A 24,064-nucleotide genomic window follows, 5' to 3' on the forward strand; every position below is an offset into this window, starting at 1 on the left:
TACCCAGACAGATACAAGGGACAGAGGGACAGACTGACGGACAGGAGGAAGAGGTGGCACTGTAAACATACAGAGATAGGAAAGAAAGAAGCTGTTAGACAGATGGACAGAGCAATCACCAACCAGACAGGGTCATGTAGGGTAATACTCACTGGTTCAGAACAGGTGTATAGGAATTTTTATCTTCCTCTATGATTGACACAATGAGTGTGATGAGTTTGGGCCAAAAATCCAGGTTCCGAATGCTGGGACCTTGTTCCTCTAGAGGTAGCTCCTGCTTCTTGTTCCAGAGTAGACAGTGAGAGACAAAAGAATTGGAGAGTATCTTAAATCTTTCTCTTTTTATTCCCCATCCCATGCCCCTTCCTCTAGATCAGGGACCCTTCCTTGAGCCTGTGTTCCATAAGACTGTCCCTGTTCCATGAAAGGAGTGACTACTAGGAGGCCCTTTCTCTCTTGAAAAGGTCACTTCCCAGGCCCAGGTTACTGCTCTGACAAGCTTGGTCTGTCCAGGAGACATGAAGGTCCCCTTCCTTCTCCTTCTCATTTGCTCCAGTAGATGACTCCCTGGATGAAGTGAGCTCCTCTCTAGTTTCCCTAAGTAGGTATAGTTCTGCAGACACCCTCTTCTAGTGGTATCCCTTCTCTGAGCACCCACTCCCCGCCCTGCCACACACACATATCTCAGCTCTGAGAAGCTCCTTCTAATTCTATGTGAACTACTAGCCAGACCTTGTATGCTTTTTGGCCTAACTTTCAGGAGGGTAGTCTTCTATTGACCCACTAAAGGTCATTGGGGAGAAGACCTGCATCTAAGAAGCTAACTGCCTAGCTGGATAAGAAAAAAGTTTGCTTGAAAAGAGACAAGGGAAGAGTGGATCTCAGGAAAAGAGGAGCCACTTCACATTCAGACCCCAGAAGGGACAAGTAGGAGTTTCTATAGAGATATTGGAGTGGATGTTATTTCTCACTGGGACAAAGGCAAAGGTGAAGCTGCCCAGAATGGCAAGAATATGGCTTTTATGTGATGTCATGTCACTGAAAAGTCTCTAACAGTCCTTAATAAACCTGGGTCACTAAGAAGTTACCAGAAACCAAGACAGAATCTAAATCCTATTGATTCTACCTCAGTAAAATCACTTATATACATTTCTTCCTTTTACTTTTTCTGAAACAATTCTGGCTGGATCTTATCATTCAAGGATCTCCTGACTGGTCTTTAAACTTTACTCCAATACCTCCTCTAGGTATTTAGTGATCTTACTATAAGGGAAATCTCACTGTTATTCCTCTGTTTAAAGTCTTTTAAAGGCCTTCAATTATGTTTAAACTCCTTAGCTTGACACAAATGTTCTTCAGAATATGACCTCTCTCAACCTCATGTCTTATCACTTCTCTTTCCTGTTGAAGCCAGCACCACACCATGATCACTACGTCCTTATTACAGTACCAGGCATTCTAAGAACTTTACACATTATTATCTTGTTTGATTCTCAGAATAACTCCATTAAGTAGAATTATTTTCACCTTCATTTTCAGATGATGAAACTGGGGGACAGCAAGGTTTTATGACTTGCTCAAGGTCATACAACTGTAAACAGCAGAACCAAGATTCTCACATAGCTGAATTCCAAAGCCTGATGCTATAACTATCCTAATTAAATTGCTTTTATTTTCTTAAATTAGCATACTCATGTACAATTTTGCGCTACCAAACATTCTATTTTCTTCACATGGTATCCTCTCCTCATTCTTCCAGATCCTTTTTGAAGCTAAGTCTTACTCCTTCCTTAAAACCCAGGTTGAACTTTACTTCTGTGAAATGTTCCCTGACACCCCTAGTCTGGTTAAGATACTACTCCTCTGGGGTCCCAGAGCACTTTCTGTGAAACTCTAGTACAGACCTATCAGAGAACTACAACTACAATAAAATATAATAAAAATAAAAAGAACAATAAATGTAGCAATTTGTTTCCATCTCCAGTAAACAATAAACTCCCCTAAGGCAGAAATGTGTCTTACTCAACTTTACATCTCTAATTGCCTGTTTGTTAAATGAATGGATTGATGATTGAACCAATGACTGAAGGTCAGTAATGGAAATATTAACAATATCAAAGTTTTTCCCCAGTGTAAATATTGAACAATAAGAAAATTAGAATGAGAAAAAGAAAAAGGCAGATAGCAAAATAAAAAAGACTAAAGCAAGTATTTGTATAATTTTCAGGCCCTCTTCAAAGTCTACATTTTATTCTCAGGCTGGAGCACAGGGACCAAATATTCAAATCAATATCTGCATAGCTGAAAGATCAAAAGTGATGATGGTGTTCCCCCCACAACAAGAGAGAATTCATAGATGGTTAACAGAGGAACCCAGAATATAGCAAGCAAAACAAGGACCCCAGAAAAACCTCCCATAGCTGTCAGAACCAATTTTTATAAACCATAAAAGAAGGATGCTTTAAATATATGACTGCTGCAAAAAGCACATTTGGGAATGAGAGGAAGCAGCAAGATCTTAGTCTTTACTAAGGTTCTCCTAGGAAGCATTAAAAATAGAATTAAAGGATAAATGCTCAATAAATTTAGATCAATAGAGTCCTATTTGGTCCTATTACCTTTCAAAGTCTATCTCAAATGCCCCTTGTTTTATGTAGCTTTCCCTCATATCTGATCAAGAGTAACTTCCTCCTTGGAATCCTCTCATCCTTATCTCTTTAAAAGAGACCCTTCTAATGGACTACTTTGATTACAGTTACATATATGCTCATAAGACTGAACTTACTAAAGGAGTACTGTGCTTTCCTCAGACCTGGCGTAGGACAGACAAACAACATATTATTTGTTAAACTGAAGGAAAGCTACTCTGTACGGCTATCAAGATATTACTAAGACAGAAACGGTAACTGAGTAATTGGATCTAGAAGGAAGTCCAGGTTTTTAAATGGGGGCCAAAGGGTCTGGGGAAATATATGTAAAATTTGAAGGATCTAGAAATAGATAGTGTCACCAGGCACTGATTTAGGATGCCAGCCTAAAACAGGTGAAACAGCACAGCCTCACAGAAGGAGCAGGTTGGCCTTGAGAATTAGATGGTGAATTATACCACAGAAGACATTGCAGACAAAAGTGACCAGAGAGAAAAGTTAGACTTTTATGAGCCAGGAGTGCAGAGGGACAGCAACAGATCTCAGGGGAAGGCAACACAGACCTTATAGTGATCACTATGAGTCAGAACAAAATTAACCTTCAGCAAGAAAAAATGACCACAACAAACTGAGAATTCCACTACTGAACACCTCAACTATGCTTAAATATAGGTTCACTTTCTTCAGCACGAAAGTAAAACTTATTGCTATTTCTGTTCAACTCAGGTGTCACATTTTGTCCAAGAGTCCCTGCTAATCCACAAATGTCTCACATGGTTTAGATATTTCATAATCTATAACTCATTTACCCTGAGCACATCAAGGACTTTGTCCTGAGCTCCTTCCACTATGCTTCTTGCAAAAAAAAAAAAAAAATCTCAGGCTCCAAAGAGTTATAGTCAGCTGGCCCCACTTAACCCCAAATTTCTTACCAGCTGATACTGGCGATTGTATAAGTCATGGCAGTTGTTGAAGATATACTCATATGTGGAGTTCAAACAGGCCTTCACACAATCCTTTACCACCTGGCTGGCTCTTGGAGGGCTCTGCAGTTCTTGTACCTGTTGATTGATAGAAGAAATACAGGCTCAGGGTCCTGCTCACCTATATATGATATCCTCCCCAGCATTCCCCAAACCCACTACAGAGTCTTCCATTCATTTCTGTGTTCCTAGACCTTGCTCTGTGATGAAATTGCCAGGAAAACTGATGGGGAGAATTTACAACTCATCCTTGTTTTCCTACTGTCTATGTACTCTCTCAGAAGTAACCCAGGGAACAGATGTATGGAAATGTAAGCTTAGAGAATCCTGTATCCACCAGCTCTGCCCAGTGATTCTTACTCTCCTGTGGTCACATCTTCAGCCTAGCAAATCAGCCCAGTTCATCCTTACCTTCATTCTGAAGAAAGTAATGCTGGTCAGCAAATCCACTGTGGATTTTAAATCCTGAAGCCGCTCAGGGCTCCCAGCAGGGAAATTATTCTGTTACAAATCAAGCAAATGTAAGAGAGGAACAGAGGAATATGAAAATTTTATCTGCCAAAATTCAATCAAAAGTAACCCACTGAGATTTTCTATAGTTGAGCTGGGCAAAACAAACAAACAAAAAAACCTGTGATATTGTCTCCCTCTTTCTTTTCAAGAACCTAAAGACAGGTCCTTCCCCAAAGCAGAGATTAATACTCCACAGCTCAGAAAGCAACATATCCTTCCCACAATCCTACTTTCCATGCAATGTTTTTGTTCAAATGAACACCCCCCTACCCCCCCACCCCCAAACACACACACACACAGTTTTCATGGATGAAGGTTCTTACACCCAGTGAGTTCTTCAAAAATTACAATCTAACTGTATATCCTGGAATATAAGTGTAGTCCCACTACATTAAGATCAATCTGAGATCTAGGACCTGTACTTTCATACAGTAGACCCTATCTCTTCTACTATTCTGGAGCCAGATGGTAGAGCTCTGAGCAGAACTTCTTTGGAGTGAGATCCTTAGGATTTTCCTGCATGCCTTACTTCATTCCTTTCGGAATGCGTTTTAGAAGAAGCTGCATGCAGGAGTGAAAGGAGGCAATGAGCCACTCTCCACTTTAAGAGTCAGTTTGTTTGTTTTGTTTTTGTTTTTTGATACTAGGAATTGAACCCAGAGGTACTTTACCATACTGAGCTACATTCCCAGCCCTTTTTATTTTTAGTTTTGTGAGATCCTGCTAAGTTGCTGAGGCTGGCCTGGAACTTGTGATCTTCCCGACTCAGCCTTGCGAGTTGCTGGGATTATAGGATGAGCCACCGTGTCTGGTTCCCAAGGGTCAGTTTTAAAACTTTTGAATGGCTACTTATATGCCAAAAATAAGATATACAGTCATCTCCCCATTATTTTTGCAAATGAAGGACACTGGAAGTACATATAAAACCTCACTTTTTTTTAAAGTTTTTTTTTGAGGTTGTTTTTGTACTTACTTTTTAATGTGTGTACAATGCATTCTCTGTAAATTCACAACATTTAAAGTGAGTAATAAATCCATTCTAAAAAGATGTAACTTAGGAGGAGCTGGAAAAAAAAACCCATTTCCTTTTCCTGCCCCATCCAATATATCCATCTTCCTACTACAACTATTTCCTCCCTCCATCCTAGGCATGGATATGACGTCACTCTGATACAAATTACTTGCCCATGCCAAGCTACTTTTTTCCCCCAAAATGACATTCTCATGCTTCCCCTGAAAAATGAGGAAAGTATGACAGGCTTCCCTATGTTACTCATACAGGCCTCAGACTCAAGATCCTTCTGCCTTAATCTCCCAAGTAGCTGGGATTACAAGTATGTACCACCTAACCTGACAAGTTTATAATTTTTTAAAGGACACTTTTAGAAGAGGTATCTTCAGGAAACTCTCTAATGGGAATGTTTTCAGAGAGTCTATAGAATAATGTTAAGTGGTGTTTGAAAGCCAACTGTCTGTAACAAACAACCTGATTTTATAAACTTCATGGTCCTTGGAGTTAGGAGAACCACAGCTGTCAGTAATACTGGCCACCCAGGAGGGTGTGTGATGACGGACCAATTTTTCCTGTTTTCAGCCTTTATAACCAAGATTGGCCTATGTCTCTCTACTGAATTTGATATTATCTATCATCCCACCTCACAGCCATGTCTTCACTTACTCTGTATGTAGAGAGGTCTATCCTCAGTGAGTTGTGCAGCTGGTCCAGAAGTTTTACAAATCTCTCTTTCTGAGGGTGAAAAACAAATATTGAGGAAAAGAGAGAAAATCTATTCCAGAGACCCCTAAACTACATCAGAAATAGAACTATTTCTGGGTGAGCAGACAGGGTATGGAGGAGACATCTGGCTGGCAACATTTCCTACCCCATCTCTGCCCATGGGGAGAACAAACAATGTAAAGGAAAAAGAAGAGGGGTGGTTCCTTTCCCATTTCTTAGCTGTTCTGTCTCAAACTATGGAATCTTCTCACACTGATGAGGGGAAAGTCAAGTCCCTGGAAAGGGAAACATTCCTTTCCATATCCAAGTTGACAGGACATTACTCGTGTATTTGTGTATCAGTCAGATAAAAAAAAAAAATGTCAAGCACATTCTCCAACTTGTTCCTGAGTTCTGAGGTCTCTTGACTTATCTTGGGATAATGCATAGCAATTATATAGCCATAGCCTGGCAGTGAAGATGGAAGATATAAATGGTGAGGCATTTAGAAGACAGTCAGACATGAGGAGTCTCTTTTTATTTTTGGGTACTGGGGATTGAACCCAGGGGCCCTTAACCACTGAGTCACATCCCCAGCCCTTTTATTTTTTATTCTGAAACAGGCTTTGAAGTTGTGATCCTCCTGCCCTAGCCTCCTGAGTTGCTGGGATTACAGGTATGTGCACCACTGTTCCTGGGAAGGGGTCTCTTTTTAAACAACTTTCTAATTTACCTTAATGTATAATTTTTAATTGTTAATTATGTAATACATACTATTTTAATATTGATTTTCATAGAAAAAGTATAATTTAGTGTAGGATCATGTACTTGAAAGCTGTACACAGCATTTTTAGTACTCATGTTAATTATATGTTTAGATATAGATATTGATTATGTCAATTCATGATGGAATGAGACAAAATGAAATATATTTGAATGGCTTAATCAATTACATCAATTCACCTACAGAAAGAACCTATCAACAATAACAAAAAAAAAGTGATTAATATCAAAAAGCAGGGCTCATGGACTCAATAGATGGGGCAATATAAGCAATTTTATCCCTACAAAGGGACCCTCTGTGATGGGTCAAAAATATTTCTTCTGGTTTATAGCAAATTTATGTCAGGTGACATTATGAGTTAATGATTCAACTTCTCTGGTACTTTAATCCAGAAGAACATAACCTGGAAAGGGAAAATAGTCCAGGTACACATTGTCATCCTCACTTAAGACATCATCAGCCTTATATAATCAGCCTTATATAATCGTAAAAGATTTAAGTCTGAAGCAGAGACTAAATAATATTAAGAAAGGTCCATTTGTGGACCTGTAAGACTGAAAAACATGGTGACTTAGCCAAGTTGTTAACCCAGAGAGTTCTGTCTGAGACCAAGTAGCAATCCTGCTAACACTACAGTGGTGCTATCATTTATCTGTGTCTGAGCCTAGTCAATTAATATAATCTACATATCCATAAGGAAAGAAGTTTCATCTATTAAGGTGGCAACTACCTGGGCTGGGGTTGTGGCTCAGTAGTAGAGCGCTCACCTAGCACGTGCAAGGACCTGGGTTTGATCCTCAGCACCACATAAAAATAAATAAATAAAACAAAGGTATTGTGCCCAATTACAACTAAAAAATAAATATTTTAAAAAAAGGTGGCAACTACCTGAATTTTAGGCACATTGACTCTACATAACTGGCTAGGAAAAATCAAATTTTTATTAATTGATAACAAATAGGCATATTATGTGTTTATATCACACTCACCCCAAAGTTGGAGGCTGCAAAGCGGTCAGATGCAGAGACATTGGTAGAGGCGGTTGTGTGGGCATAGTAGGCATTGATGTTGGCCAGTAAGGTGCTCATCACTGCTGGCACACCAGGACACATGTATTTGGATGACAAACATGCAAAATGCCTGAAAAAAACAACATCTTCATTCTCAAAGACTCTGCAGAGCTTTGCAGCAAAAGCCAAGTAGAAATTCAATAAGGTTGTGAAATCAATGATGCATAGCCAGGGAGATCACGACTCTTTGCTTATACAGGGCTGCTTCCTGTGTACAGCTCTAGGGGTAGGCTCACCAATACTTCTCACAACATCAATTATGAACTCCTATTAAGGGAGTCCAGGTTGACTCTGCACACAACTGCTTTCCCTATAGTTTAGTGTCCTCTTCAACTCCCAGGCCAGTCTAGGTCAGCTTGTTGGTCACCCCCACATATATATGAGGATACACATGCCCTGTCTATTCAGGCCTGTAATGTCTGGGCAGGTGTGTGCTTGCGTTCCCTCTTATGCCCTTTTCCATTCCAATTCCTGAATTTGGGAGTAGACAGATAAATACCTTCTTTGAGATACAAACACACTTCCTTTCTTTGCCTTGAGGCATAGAGTGAACTAAAAAATCCTTGCATACTACCCCACACTAAACACCTGTCCACCACATCCTTTTTCCTACAGCCACCCCAAGAATAAGTAGTCAATTCCCAGAGCCCCAGGAGAGCCTTACGTCATAGCCTGATATATGGACTCAATGCCATAGCGCATGGCAAATTCATCCACAATTTCTTGGGCTGTCTCATCAAAGTACACCTTCCATGCATCATCTCCTCGAGCCTCAGGAATCTGGACTCCTCCACTACCCTGAATGTCTGTGAGATAATGGAAAAGGTTCTGCAGGATACAGAACAGAGAAAAGGAAAGAGTTAAATAGAGATTAAAAAAAAAAAAGCAAAACCAAATACTACTGATAAAGTCCAAGAGAATGTTAATAGGATCCTTATTAATTCTGTCCTTTGAGTTACTGCTTGGTGGCTCCTGAGGCCCCAGCAGGTTGTTCTCACATTAATAAAAGAGAACTGAGTCTGGGCTCCATCCCTCCCTCAGCCTTCCTGGATAGCACAGAAAGCCAAGGAATAAATGAAAAACAATCTCCAGATCCTCAACCATCTAGCAATCCTCAATGGTTTCTCACTGCTTTCTAGCCCCAGCACACCTCCACACACCTACAAAGGGCTGGCTCACCTCATGGAGGCATGTATACTGCACATGGTACGGGGCTACCTTCTCCTCCCCCTTGATCTCCACATTGATCTGTAGTCGAATAGCTCCCGAGACGGCTGACTTGTCTGTCCTCTTCTCTAAGGATGAAAGAAGACTGGAGATTAACACCAATACAACTACAGACAGTGCAAACAGCCCCATTCTGGCTTAACCCAGGGAAAAAATGGCAAGAACCCAGGAATTTTCCCAATAGGGTGAACTTACTATAGTGACCCTACAAATACCCCTATACTAGCTAGATAAGAGAACAGAAGTAGTTAGGAAGCTAAAGGCATTAGGGATGAGAATGAAGACTAAAGGGCCTTCTGCAACCTGGAGAATGTTTAGCCAGAGTGAGTTCCTACCACCACAACTTCCCTATCATCCATTCCTACCCACAGTCAGCTCTCTGAAGATAGGACAGCTTCTGTAGAGAGATATGCTTTGGGGATTAGTGATTTGGTAGATGGGAGATTTGCCCAAATCCCCTCTTGTGCCCTCCTTTCCTAGCAACTTCTTCTGGTCTGTTTTCCTCACCCAGATTGTACCAGACATCCATCTCGCCACTCAGTGTCCGAACCTCGATGATGGTTTGGCCAAGGAAATCATCAGACTCTCGCTTTAGCCGCTGCTTTACTCTTGATTTGATGTCATCATCCTCATCCCACACACGTACCTTAATGCGGTCAGAGGAGTTATGGCACTCACTGTAAGAGATTTAGGCAGGCTCTGTTAGGGAAAGACCCAGTATCACCACTCCTATCACTTCAAATTCCCTCCCAAAAGGTCCATCAACTGTATTTCAGAGCCTGAAAGAGCAAGAGGAGTCAGGGGCCAGTGATACTAAAGTTCCCAGCTATCCCTTAGCTTGAGTAGTTGTGTGTGTCATTATCTAGTCCTTATTACCTTGAAACAAAGAAGGAGAATGTGTAATCAGGGTCAATTTTGACTTTCTCTGCAGCTGTCTTAGCAATAGTAACAGGACAATAGCTAGACATGCCAGAGACCTAGGAAGCAACTACTTTGCTCCCTCCCCAGCTCTGAGACACGAAGTCAGTAAAGGTGCTAGATGTTTTTGGTGGGTCCATCTTATCTGCTTGTTAGCTCTCTATGTAAATCCTCCATCTTTTCAACTATGTGCCTGGTGAACTTCTATTTTCCTTTATTATTCCCTTGAATCACCATCTCCTCTATGGTGTTTGCTTTGGATAAGGGAACTGCCCAGGTTCCAATCATGTTCTCTTCCCCAGAAGTTGTTTTCTGGATCCTGTTCTCTCACCCAAAAGTTATACTCAGTAGACCTTGCTGTTTCTTTTTCTATGTTCTTATAATATCTTTTCACATTTCTGTTAAAATATTTCAGTGTAACTACTGCTGAACTGAAAAATAATGGACCAATCAACATTGAGCTTCTTGAAACCAGGGAGTGTCTTGTTCACTTTGATACACACAACGGTGTAGAGAGTCTTATACAAAACAGGAACTTAAGTTTATTTACTAAAAGTGAGCAAAAATGACCACAGAGCCAATTCACTTAAAATTGGTCATAGAGTCAAGCAGAAACCATTCAGATTCTCAAAGAAATGGTTGCTTCTTCCAGAAACTGTTGCCCTGGATTAGAGATTAATTTTACACCACAATTCTCTTCCACACAAATTCTATGAGGAGTCAACAGAAGACGGCTTCTACATAGCCATCTTCTTAGCTGATTCAGATCCAAAGTCCTGATCCCTAGGCATTAAAAGTGGGAAGATGAAGCATCTGGATTCTCCAGATATTAGTCCAACTCCTAGGCCAGAGTTCACTATTTTTCAAAATCAACCTTTACTGTCATATAAAATAAACTATAAAAAATGAGTTAATGGAAAAAGAAAGGAGGTGAAAGCTGAGACAGGAAGAAAAGTTTCCCTGAAGGGAAACGGAAACTTCTCCAGACCCCAGATTTCCATCTTCAAGTCAGCATTATCCAGTTATAGGACAAGGACATTCTTTCCTCACTCCTTAGAACAACCCAAACCTAGCTGAGTAGGGCAGCACACATCTGTAATCCCAGTACTCAGGAGGCTGAGAAAGGAGGATCACAAGTTTGAGGCCAGCTTCAGCAGTTTAGTGAGGCCCTAAGCAACTTAGTGAGACACTGCCTCAAAATAAAAAATAAAAAGGGCTGAGGACATAACTCATTAAATTCCCATTGGTTCAATCCTCAGTGTCCAAACAAAAAAAAAAAGGAAAAAAGAAAGAAAGCCCAACCCTTCTTAGACAGGGTGACAGGGCTGGAAAGTACAACAGGGTAGTTAGAAAAAGAAAAATGGGGTACCCAGAGATCTCATAAATACTCAGTTAAGAAAAGGTATGGGAAAAGTGCTATGTCTAGACAAAGAATGGCTGCTGCCCAAGTGAGGAATGTGGGAAATGGGATTTCTTCACTGCCTTTGCCTCTTCCCAGGACTCCAGAAAAGCAGGATGTAATGCTGCTTCTAAAATACACAGTCTCAGGTAAGACAAAACCCTCTGTAACTTACAAATGGAACTTCTCCTCCCAAACAGGATTCAAGTTTCCAAAAATGGTCTTGGTACGCTTCTTGGTTTTACCAACTTGCACAGTCACATAAGGGTCACTGGATCCTGTTTTGTCCTTGGCTTGTAAGCCCTGGGCACATACCACTGCAACCCAAGCACATACAGGGGGCTTCAGATTAGACTTCAGAGTAAGTGAGGAGCCCTCACTCATAGGCTCTTCCCTTAGAGCAGCCTCCCTCTCCCTATGCTCCTCCATAGCTATATGTAGTCTTGGGCCACTGCCTTTCTCTTAAAAACTAGCCCTAACAATTCCAGCTCCCTACCCAAACCCTAAATAAATAACAATTTACCCCTCACTGCTACATCCCTCTAATGTATGCATGCTTCAGTTCCATTAACCTGGTTAATAAATTACTAGTTAACTATTCCCTGGTCACCTATCTCTCCCCTCCTCCCATCTTGAGCTCTTATAATATCAAACTGCTAACCAAGTGGACAGTGTCAGGGTATCATAATACAAATCCTGTATTATGGTTCACATGGTTTGGAGTTGCCAATCTTGCCTCTTCCAGCACTGACTCAGTCTAGATGAGGAGGAGTATTAAATAATGAGGCTCTCCCTCTTCCCCTTAGTTCTATCTTCTTTCCCCCCAGTCACTTGCTCCCTCATACTCAAGATGCTTCTTCCCCAGGCTCCTCTCCATAGCCCAGGAATCCCTGTCCCCTCCAATTTTTGCCAGCTCACCAGTGATGGTAATCTTGGCTGACCATTTAGAAGTGCCATCCAGTACACTCTGCTTCACTGTTTTCATCTGCTGCACGTGGGCTACTTTGCTCACTGTGAAGACATCCCTGATAACTTCAAAGATCTCCGGCTTATTTCGCTCTCGGATCTTCATGCGGTCCTTCATGGCCATGATAATGTTCTGTGTCCGGTCCTCAGCTCCATGTTTAGAGCTCTTTTCTGCAGCCCCTGAAAGATGACCAGATAGAAAGCAGGATTAACCAACAGACCACCTACTAGACCAAGGTTGAGCTGAGGAACAGTGCCTGGGCGAAGATGTGTAGCAGTGGGAGAAGCATAGGGAGACTGGAATATCTCTGGGTAGAGCCAGTTACTATGGGGCCTGCTGCTTGGCCAGTGGGGCCTGCTGCTTGGCCAGTGGAATCTGCAACTCAAAGGGTAGCAAAATCTGGATAATTGTGATGGGGGTTCATTTACTATTCATTTGTATATGTAGGTAAAATTTTCATCAACTCTCCAACTCAAAATAACACCAACAGATGTCTGAGTTATCAGGGAATGGTGGTGGATGAGCTTAACACAACCCATCTCATCCATGTCAAGCATGATACAAATCCCAGAACTCAATGTGGCACAACAGTTGGGCTCTGTCTTATGCCTCCAGTGTGGTATTATAAGAAAAGTATGGCCTTTGGTGTCAGACAGACTTGGGTTCAAGTCCTGGCTCTACCATTCCTAGCTCATGAACTAGTTTTTTTTTTTCCTAAGGGGAGATAATGATGTTTATTTCTCAGGGCTGAAATAAGCATTATTTCAGACAGTATATGTAAAAACCTAGCCCAGAACCTGGCATCTACAGGTACTCAATAAATGGTCACTATGACTATTTTTCCCTTTTTCTACTACAATCCTTAAAGTTTTCAATACTATGGCTTGGTTCTGGGTAACACCTGGGAAAACTGAAGGAGGAGGAGAATACTTTCCAACCTCCCGCTCCCCTGCTTTTTCTGGGACCCAGCAACAGCTAGTACTAGTCTGGCAGAAGGGGAGCAGGGAGACAGAAGCTTTGGGCGATACAACTTCCCCTGACAGGAGCTAGCTGTTTTCCTGTTCCCATTCTCCCCACTCCTCATGATAATACAAGTCACATATATAGTTTCTCTTGGGAGACTGACACACTGTCCTGGACAATAGACTCCATCTATTTGAAATTTCTATTCTATTGTCTAAAATCTCAATCTACACACAAGGAGTAAATGATTCCTTTTGTGGGTTCTAGGGTTTAGACCTCAGGAAGTTCCTCTGTGAAGCCTGGAACCTCATGGAACTCACTCTCTCTTCTTATTAGTTTTAGTCCCTGATTAAACAAGTTCTAGTCATTTAGGAAATAAGGCTACTGTATACACTATTCAAGTTTAGCCTCTAGGATCAACTCAATCCTGGAAGAGATTCTAGCTGTCAAAAGAATATAGAAAGCTCAAAGAATTTTTGCTAAAGGTGCTTAAGAGGGGACTATAAGATTTGTTATCTGGAAAGGAATCACCCCTTGAGTTTGTACCCTACCTTCTCTGAAAAGAATCAGATGGACTGGTGGTTCAGCCAACATAACTCTCCACTGCAAACTATTTTGCAGAGGCTCTATTGCCCTGACAGTCCAACCCTCATCCCACAGGGGCACTCACGCTGCAGGCAGTCGGCGTTGAGCAGGTCCTGGCACTTCTCATGACACTTGACCCCACACTGGCTGCAGCGCATGCCTTGCCGGGCAATGCCCCAGAGTAGGCCTTCACATTCATAGCAGTAGGTCGGGGTGGTAGCTGACCAGACTTCAAAGTTGTGTGGTGTGGTACATGAGATGGGGTAGATTAAGGCCTGCAGGGTTTTCTTATATACATGGGATTTCTGAAAAATACACACCCAATTATCCACCTGTGATTTTAGGACTCTGCGGGGAGATGCCAGAACAGAGACCCTGTGGGACAATTAGGACCCTGGTTCTTCCTCTGGCAATGGAAAAGATATGCTAGCCTGGCCTAGCCCATAGCCCAGCCTAGCTGAAAGAAGCTCTGAATACAGTGTGTTCCTGGTCATCTAACACAGGTTAGACCTGATGCTGGGTCTGAGCCTTATCCTAACATTCACGCTTTCTGGGGAAACAGAGGGTACTAGGCCTACCATAGAATCCAAGTTCAGTTGTCAACCCTTCAAAATGAGACTCCGGTCTGGTTTGCCTCTCCCCATATAGAAAACTGGGACTTGTTGCTATCAATATGTTTCATCAGAAATGTGTGCCCTATACTCTTGAATTCCCAGTTAGCGCAGCCACACCAGAGATGATCACCAGTCCTGAGGCCAGTGAACTTGTGAAAGCCCACGGGTCACTTACCAGCTCTTCATCCTTAAGAGAGGTACGTGTAGCCATTGCCGAAGTAATCCCTGCCTTCCGGGACTGGACCAGTGACTGTGAGAGAAGACTTGCTGTCAGCCCTGGCCATGACCAAGAGCTGGCAAAGCCCCAGGGAAGGAGCTTCAGTGACCAAAGTCACTTGACTATCACTCCATTCTGTTTTCACTGTCACTCACAAGTACTGCCCCTGGGCAACAGGTAACAAGTATCTCAAGTTCTGCAAAACTCAAGGCCAGCAGGAGACTGTTCTAACAATGTTAGAAACAGCACTTCCTTCAGGACATCCACAATCAAGAAGGATTTCTCCTTCTCTCACTATCTTTAGGTATCCTACCCCACAGAAACTCCTTGTTTATATGAAGGCAAAGGAAAATGAAAAGCTTAGAATGATAGAAGGAAACAAGTTATAAGAATAAGAGAGGCACACAATTCTGTCAGAGTCACATTCAATGACTATCACTAGAAACAATGATTCTACGCTAACCCCTATTCCCTGGTACCTCCCCATGCCCAATCCTTGGGGGACTATAGAGGCCAGCAGCCCAAATGATCAGGGCACTTGGCAAGGAAAAGGGCAATGCAGTCTCAGTCAAATCCAGCAAGGCACAGAGTTAGGTCTGAAAGCCAGGGCTGTCTTGTTAGCCAGGCTCTTGAGTAGAGGGATTCTTGTGTCTGCCAAGCCTAACCTTTAGGGGGGCAGCTCCTGAGACACCTGGTTTCCTTAAGGCAGTGGGCACTGGGCAGACACAAATCATCGTATCAGGCTAAGCAAAAAATCAGCTGGGAGGGGCCCAAGTGATTTGGGATATGGACTCAGAGGACAGGGAGGGGCTCTGGAGACACTCACCATAGCCTGCACCGAGGAAAGCAGAGAAAGGAACAACATGATGTTAAAGCCCCCAAGGGCCTGAATACTTTCAGAGGCAACTGAGAGATCAGTCCCCATATTATAAAGTAGGAAACATGTCCCAACCCCATCTGTCTCTATCCAATTCAACCCAGACAGCTGACCAGGGCCCAGGGCCTAGAGCTCCTACTCTAGAGTTAAGCCACAATAAAAGACACACAAGGGTAAAAGACAGAGTAGTAAAAATGAGACATGAGCTAGATACTTGCTGGTAGGTAAGGAGGGAACAGAGGATGAGAAAAAAGAAAAGAAAGATGAGATGAGAAATAATAAAGTAGGGAGGATGGTAATAAAGAGATGACATCAGATTTTACCTTCATCTGGCTAGATAATGGAAGAAAAAGAGGGGAAAAAAGAGAAACAAGATACATAAATGATAGAAAATAAAGGAAAGAAAGAAGAGAAAAATATCAAATGACACTTTCATTCAGCCAGCTAAGGAGGAAGAAACCAAAGGGAGAAAAAGAACATGGAATGGAGAAGAAAGAAAAGGAGTGGATAGAAAAAACCAGAATGGATAGAATAGGGAGAAAAAAGGGAAGAACCAGGAACAGTAAATGGAAATAAGGAAATGGTTTAGATCTTACTAAATCTGAACCCTTATACTTTATATTGAACTTTAGGACTCTGGGACTCTGAGACAGCCTGGGCTCTCCCCTACCCCTGTGACCCACAGACTATACAAAATTCCTTGAGCTGATCCTGCCTCAGAATGTACGACATGGAGTGGGAGCTTCTAGTTATCCTAGAGGTCCCAAGATTAACTTTAACTTTTACATCTATTGCAATATAATCCTACAAATGTTTATCATTTCCTCTCAGTGCCAGACATTCAGTTAACAGAGAGAGTCTACAAAGTTTATATCTTAGGATGACTTTCAGTTGACTTCCAGAAAGCTCCAGTCACGCTCATCGCATATACGCTCAATAATCCAGATCAAGGGCTAGAGGCAGTTTACAACCCAGGGCATCAAAGAGAGCTATAGAGATTTCTAGAGGATTAGGAGACCTAAAGAAAGACCCCAGAGTCCAGCTCTGAGGGTCTGAGCCACAAATGTTCCAGGCAGGAGCTTGACCTACTAAGGTGCCTGGAGCTCTATGGAGTGAGGCACAACAAGGTCCCCTTGAAGCTATTATAAAGTCTCAGGAAGGTTCTAAATGAATAATCATCATACCAATGATGATCTGATCTGGAACACTAAATGGACCATTTCCAATTCTGATAGCTTGCCAAGATCCAATGAAGATTACCCCAAGGATACTGCCTAACCTTACACACGAGTCTTCACTCACCAGATCACTGACAAGTGGTAATGGCTTTTTTCTGCGTAGGTCTGGCATGCTGTCGATGCCATAGAGCCCTCCAGCTGGCCTGAGGAAGGAAGGAAATGTGTTAGGACCTTCAGCCCTGACTTGAGTTACTAGCAGGTTCAGAGTTCCATTCTCCTTTATCTCCTCTACCCAGAGGAAGATGAACTAACCTTCATCATGTGCTTTCAAAAGGATAAAGGAAGACAGTAAGTAAGGGAGATAAAGCCACAGAAGGAGCAATGGAATATGCTCTTGGAATGTCATTAAGGGTCTCATGTGGTTTTAAGCAAGGACTGAGAGCTCCTTTATCCTACTAGAATAGTTAAGATATATCTGTTTATTTGAAGGCACTTGTGCTTCTGAAAGCAAGTTAGAAATTGGTGGTCAAGAGGACTCCTGCTCACACACAGGCCAAAGACACTGTTCTCCAAACTCTTGTTTCTACAGAAGGAACCTACTGCCAATGCAAGCAAGACTATCAAACAATGACATATAGAATGGGACCCTCTCTATTCAAGAGTAAATGAATCATCTCCTTTAAAAAAAAAGGGGAGAGGGGGCTCTCCATTGAGAGAGAAGCTCTCCTAATCAAATTGAAGCAGGTAAGGGGGGGATGGAAAATTACCAAAATACCATTTGGTGTGGGTGGTGGGAAAGTTCCACTTAGGAAGAACAGCAAAGGGACTCTGAGAGTCTGGCCTAGTCCTGTGGACACATTAACAGAGACTAGAAAATATTATAGCTAGAGGAACTGTAAATTTCTAAAATTTGTATACTTCACTATACATATTAATTTTGTTATTTGTGTGTTCTTTCATAACTATATGCAATAAAAATAGAAGGTTGCCAACAGAACATCAATCTTACATTGAGATAACCTGGATTTTAGTTCCACCTCTCCTAATTCCCTATAAATCTTCTGCCAATACTCCTTCTTCTCTCTGGGTCTTGGTGTCACTTCCATAAAATGAGGTGGATAGGTTACAAAATTTCTCTGGCCTTTTGGATGCTGAAACTCTGATCCTCAATGAAAAGAACTCATATACTTAGTTTCAATGAAGCAATAAGGAAGGCAGGGAAGCTGGGCTAGAAACTGCTGGTTTAAAAAAAGTCTCATAAGAATAAGCAGGTACTTCAAGCAATATAGGCAAATAATGGAGCCACAAAATGGGTCAAGGCCAGAAGCTGGAATGGTCAACTCAATATGTTAATTTCTAGTAAACTAGCTCCATGGGCATTAGCAATGGACTTTGTTTTTAATGAAATTACCAGTCCAAGGGAAGTTCTATACTTGTGACAGTTTCTAAGGATTATGCTGAAGGAAAGAGAAGACAAAAGGGAATTTTTAGAAAACCTTTACATGGTTCCATTTAAGAATAAGTTTGAATATGTTCTATTGGCATGGGTATATTTTAAAATTATTATTAGAAAAAAAAAACAAAGTTCACTGAAGAAGAAACTGCTGCCACAAGCTTAGAACTAATTCTAAAAATGATAATATGTACCACTTAAGCCAAGAAGTTTTGCAACATAAATGATCTTTTGAAAAAGAGACAGAGGTAGCTCATTCACCCAATTTGACTCCTGATTTTAAAAAAGACCAATCACGGGGCTGGGGCTGGGGCTCAGTGGTAGCTTGCCTAGCATGTGTGAGGCACTGGGTTTGATTCTCAGCACCACATAAAAATAAATAAATAAAATAAAGGTCTATCAACAACTAAAAATGTATTTTAAAAAAAGACCAGCCACAAAAAAAGAAGTATGTAAAAATATAGTAGAGGGCTGGGGATATAGCTCAGTGGCAGAAAACTTGCCTAGCATATGTGAGGCCCAGGGTTTGATTCCCAGAACTGGAAAGAAAAAGAGAAACAAAGAAAGAACAAAAGAACGAACTAGATAATTTTATGATCTGACGTTCTTCCGTCCACAGAAAAGAGGAGGTGATTACTGAGAATTCAGATGTCAGAAGCCTTTGTAGGGCAAAGGGAAAAGGAAGGTCAGAAAACTAATTGGCAGTGTATGTGGGGGAGAGTGAGGCCCCAGGGGGGCACTTAAACTCTTCTCTCTCCTAAGAACAGTCAGTCAGTCACAGGCAGCAGTCCAGAAGCTTAAATGACTCTCTGGTGCAGTCACATGAGCCTGAAATTCCCAGACAAGAAGCACAGACTGCACACACAGAGCTCAGAAGGGATGTGACTTAGTCTTGACTACAGTGGAATGGAATAAGCAGGTGACTCACAACAGCTGAAGCCCAGGGAGTACTCTAATCAGCTATACCATCAACAATGAAATGGAAAGAAAGTGTTTCCAAATGCTGGTTTTTCCCCCTAATGTCCTCATTTTTAAAATAAAAAGTATATCGCCACTCTGATTCAATGGATCAGCAATCAGAGAGGCAAGGATGGGAGAGTCCCAAAGCTCCCTCCCCTATCCCAGGGAATTCACAGCAAAGCTCCCTCTTCTGCCTTTAAGAATCAGCAGTTCTCTCTCCTGTCCCAGGGAACCAATCTACGGTGGAAACTTTTCCCTCCCTAGGGTCCAGCTTATGGAGCTGCCTCCACTGTTTCCCAAGGGAAAAGCTAAACGCAGAGAGAGGCAGCATATCATCCATAGAAAACTTGTATGGAATTACTTACCCTTCTGGAAGCCACTGAGGCAGAGAAGGGTCACCATCATCTGGAATCTTTTAAAAGAGAAAAACATGTTAGATCCTAGGAAAGAAGGGGCATTCAACACATAGCAATATAGCCAGCCTGATTCTAAGCCAATAATCTATCATCTGAGTCAACAAGCAGACTGCTGAAATGAACAGTACTTGTTTTGCTTCTCCCCAGTGAATGGTAATGATACAAGGCCAATCCCACTGAGATTCCAGGGCTAAGGTCCACTGGGAATGTGAGAGCTGCCGGAACTCACCAGTCAAGCCACTGCTATTGACAGTAGTAGTCCAAGCCCAAAAGAAGGGCATTCTTAGGCTTCCAGGTCTCACTAAAGCAAAAGGGCAACTTCATATAGAGCTGAGTCTTCTTCCAGCTACATTAGCTCTTTTGGCTAAACAAGAAGTCAATCTAGTCTTTCTGGATTCCCATCTCAACTTGTGATTTGACAGTTTGGGTTCCTTGAAGCCCTAACTCACTGATACTGAGTACTCAAGTATAGCAAAAGCCCAGGGAAAATTAGACTCTTGGGTTATCATTCTGGTAAATTTTATAGGTCCAAGAATATAAAGTTGAAAACTGAGGTACCAAATCAAGGAATGAACAGTTAAAAAACACTTGTTAAAGGTTTCTGCACAAAACAAAACAAGCCAAGTCTTTCAAGCAGTGCAGAGAAAAGAGTTTCAAAGCTGCCAGGGCACTCCAGAGAATCAATGGCACATGATTTTCTGGCACAAGAAACCTAGTGCTAGCAGGTCTGGGGCTTCTTGCCCATTCTTGTTCCCCTCCACCACAACAACTTCCCTTTCCTCCTAACTTCCCTAGAGCAAACAAGCTCCAGAAGGAAAGAAGAAGTAAGCTGCTTAATTTTGAATGGGGTAGGGGGTGGATGGGTGGGTACATGTTTGGGGGACAGCTAAAGAAGGGAGAAGTTATGGATTGGATCGAATGAGGCAAGACAGAACAAAATAGAGAGAGATAGGGCAGGACTAACAGGAGATGGAAAGGTGGGCAAGTAGGATGGATCAGTAGTAGGCTCAGATTTGAGTTTTTAATTTAGGCCAATTCCTAGTAAGATGCTTCTTACATCGTCTATGCTTTAAATCAAGCTTATCTATCTACTGCCCACACTCTTATTTCACCTCTGCTGCCTATCCTGGTTTGAGTTGTGATACTGGTAACAAGAGGGTCAGGCCTAAAAGGCATCCAGAAGTGGCTGAAGCAAAAGACAATGGGTACAACAGAAGAAACAAAAGTAGGTGTGAAATAATGTTTGTTCCTAAGGCTGCTTGGGGACAAGGGCAGGTGCTGGGCATCAGGTGAGCCCTTCTCTAAATCCCCAGATCCTACCAACCAGAACTGATCTTCCCTTTAAAAACAGCTGCTGTACTGAGAAGACTCTTATTTCCTTTTTAATTCTCAGAATCAACATCTGCCAGAACTATTAGGCTTAAGAAAACAAAGTCACAAGAAGTCTTTGCAAGCCAGGGCCAGATCATGTGCATTTCCTATGCTCAGAAGGGACAATAGTCCACAGAAGCACACAACATGCACACACAGCACACTGAAGGAAGGAAGGGAGTGGGAGGAGGTCTAGACAAAGTACTTATAGGAGGTATATTCATGGACACAACTTGCACCTGAAGGAAACAAGGTGAGCATGAATCCTGAGTTTATGGCTTCAGAACATGTGCACAAACACATCTGAGGAAGATTCACAGTGTTCACTAGGGCCCAAGTAACAGGCAAAGCAAACCCTCACTAAATTCAAGAGCCAATGCTGACAAGCAAGAAGCATTAGTATAATATGCATTCACAAGGCTTCAGGGAACCACACACAGTCTACTGGAAGCTTGTGCCCATGGAGAGGTCAGGAAGCCTGCTCAGAAACACAAAGCAATTTCACACTTAGGGCCCCAAGCAAAGGGACAAAATGCCTGTGGCAACTTTTGCTCTCAAATACAAAGTATGTGCGCATGCTGGGCTCAGCCAGGGTTTATAGTGTATGCCAGAGTCTGCAGCAACAGGCAGAAAAGAAACACACACTGTGTAAAGTAGGACAATCAGTGTCTGGGGAAGTCGGACTGAGTACAAGTGTAAACACACACATGCTACATTGAATGTGCACCTGTGCCAGTACACACACACATTCTCTCACTGAGCTCCAGGTGTGTCAGCTGGAGCACACACAGCACGAAGCATGCATACAAACTTCTTTCTGGAAAACAGACTATCTGCATGAGCCACAGCTCATGTGTGCCACAGATCATGCACACATACATACACACACAGTACTCAGAGGGCAGGGTGGAGAATAGACACAAAAAGGACCCAAAGGGCCATAGGCACAACCTGAAGGGCTTCTCGCTTTCCTTCTGCAAAGGAGAGAAAGGGGGGGGGGGGGGGGGGGAATAAANAGAGCAAGAGAGGAGAGAGTGGAGAGGAGAGAGAGAAAAAAGGGGGGGGTAATAAAGGTTAGTAGATTCAGTCCTATAGCAGGGAACCCAAAGAAAATGCTAGTTAATCCTGAGGGACATGGAGGAGAGGATTTCTGGGTAGGCCAGCGCCCAGCTGACTGGGTCCCAGAATTATTATTTCTTTTTACTATTTTTTTTTTTTTTAGTTGTAGATGAACAAAAAGTATCTTTATTTATTTTTATGTGGTGCTGAGGATCGAACCCAGTGCCCTGCACACGTGAGACAAGTGCTTAACCACTGACCCAGCCCTGGGTCTCAGAATTTTTACAACCTTTGTTTGCCAGCCTCTGGTTTTTATTTATTTGGGGTGGGGGAATGGGGGGTGAGATTAGGGATTTAACCCAGAGACAGTTTACCACTATATCCTCAGCCCTTTTTAATTTTTAATTTTGAGACAGGATCACACTAAGTAGCTTAGAGTCCCACAGAATTGCCAAGGCTGACTCTGAACTTGCAATTCTCCTGTCTCACCCTCCTGAACCAGTGGAATTAGAGAAGTATACCACTGTGCCCAGTATGGCCTCTTATTTTAATTTAAACATCCTAGAGGCTACTTAAACCAAACAACAAAGTCTGCTTGAGGATTCCACTTGTTGTTTTCCCCTTTGCAAAGTGGTCTGCATTCAGGGTCAGGATTCCCAGGGCCACAAGACCAGGTTTGTTACCAAGAACTATTCCAACAGACTATCTGAGCTACTGAGTCCTACAAAGCCATGTGAGCTTACTCTGGATCTGGAATAAGTTTTCAAATCCCCAAGGCTTGATGGCTGAACCCTTTCCATTTTGCAATTCAGAGCTGGTCATGCATTTGTCCAGTGAGCCCTAACCTGTTTTCCTAGACCCTTTAAATTAAGAGAGACCAAGGTATGGCCTGGGGTCAAGGTCAGAACCAAGATGCTAAAAAGGTAGAGACCCTGAGGCACCAATTGGCTGTTATCCTAACAAAAGTTGTGGGGGAGCCACCTTGAGTAACCATGCCTTCCAGTCCTGTTGCCAAGGGGACCTGAAAGATCTCTGTAGTCTGGCACTGTAGTGCCATGACTCGTGACTCAGTTGTCCCCTACCCCATAGTAAAGAGGTTCTCTTTGTGGGGCGTGCCTCTAGGGTTGAGTTACACTCACCTGTTCCCTTGTAGTCCTGCCCCTTCTGGTCTTTTTGGATAGAACTTTCTAAGAATAAGAATCTCCCCCAATAAAACCTCACTTTTGAAAGTGTTCCCTCTCTCTTGTCAGCCTCTCATGACTTTCTCTTGCTCTCCTTTTTGGGGAGCCTGAGGCCAAGAGCCGGGGAAGCCATCCTGAAGCTTGTGTAAAGGTAAGTTATGTCTGTGTTTTATTTTCTGTCCCTGCAGATTCACACAAGCGATCTTAATTCAGCTGCCCGCGCTGGTCAGGGGGGTGGCAAAAAGTTGCAGTAATCTGGAAGATTACTATAACCCCAGGTCTGGTAATTTATCAAATCCAGAAAACTACTTTCTTTTTTTGTTTTTGGTACCAGGAAGTGAACCTAGGGACATTTTACCACTAAACTACATTCATCCCCAGTCCTTTTTATTTTTTGAGACAGGGTCTTGCTAAGTTGCTGAGGCTGGCCTTGAACTTGTGAACCTCCTGCCTTAGGCTCCACAACTGCTAGTATTACAGGTGTGCACCACTGTACCCAGCCCAGAACAATACTTTCAAAGGAAAAGGACACTTTCAGAAGGACTCAAGCAAACTATAATAGGAGACAAATAATGTCCAAAGATTATTCCCTTTCTAATCATCAGGGACTTCAGCACCCTCTAGGCCACACATGGAGCTTCCTGATCTAAAGACAGTATACAGATTAAGATTTATAAAACTGTTTTCTATTTCTGAGTCCTTCCTGCTCAGACTAGGTGAAAAGTGTAATTTGGGGCACAACTATAACCAGAATGATCCTAAGTTGTCAGAAATGGGCCCTAGCCTGAGTCAAGGTACAACAAAAGGTTATGCCTTGTTTAGGGTGCTTTGGTTTCCTTAGTTTCTAAATTGCTCATGAGAGCTTTCTCACAATTTTGTGTATAAGCCCCATATAAGCATTCTTCAGAGGACAGATATATAGGTAAATAAATTCTAGAGATTTTTTTCAAGTGTGTCTACTTTG

General features: G+C 42.3%; 1 protein-coding gene across 21 annotated transcripts in view; it reads right to left on the reverse strand.

Annotated features, from left to right (window-relative positions):
- Positions 1-24,064, reverse strand: part of Unc13b (unc-13 homolog B) — a 208,967-nt gene that overhangs the window by 13,268 nt on the left and 171,635 nt on the right. For 6 of the 21 annotated variants that reach the window (XR_007340696.1, XR_007340695.1, XM_048783422.1 and 3 more), the window contains exons 3-18: positions 21,812-21,834; positions 19,439-19,485; positions 16,785-16,863; positions 15,432-15,437; positions 14,564-14,638; positions 13,860-14,079; positions 12,178-12,405; positions 11,435-11,576; positions 9,450-9,619; positions 8,895-9,010; positions 8,380-8,543; positions 7,635-7,785; positions 5,823-5,891; positions 4,043-4,132; positions 3,581-3,709; positions 153-280 (exon numbers count right to left, since the gene is read on the reverse strand). Coding sequence is in view for 19 of the 21 variants with exons in the window: in XM_048783422.1 (XP_048639379.1) it covers positions 153-280; positions 3,581-3,709; positions 4,043-4,132; positions 5,823-5,891; positions 7,635-7,785; positions 8,380-8,543; positions 8,895-9,010; positions 9,450-9,619; positions 11,435-11,576; positions 12,178-12,405; positions 13,860-14,079; positions 14,564-14,638; positions 15,432-15,437; positions 16,785-16,863; positions 19,439-19,485; positions 21,812-21,834 (1,837 nt within the window). In the remaining 2 variants the exon portion in view is untranslated. The remainder of the gene's footprint in view (positions 1-152; positions 281-3,580; positions 3,710-4,042; positions 4,133-5,822; positions 5,892-7,634; positions 7,786-8,379; positions 8,544-8,894; positions 9,011-9,449; positions 9,620-11,434; positions 11,577-12,177; positions 12,406-13,859; positions 14,080-14,563; positions 14,639-15,431; positions 15,438-16,784; positions 16,864-19,438; positions 19,486-21,811; positions 21,835-24,064) is intronic. The other 15 variants (XM_048783433.1, XM_048783430.1, XM_048783436.1 and 12 more) reach the window with 7 other exon arrangements.

This window comes from Marmota marmota, unplaced genomic scaffold, assembly GCF_001458135.2.
Source record: "Marmota marmota marmota unplaced genomic scaffold, marMar, whole genome shotgun sequence".
Lineage (NCBI taxonomy): Eukaryota > Metazoa > Chordata > Mammalia > Rodentia > Sciuridae > Marmota > Marmota marmota.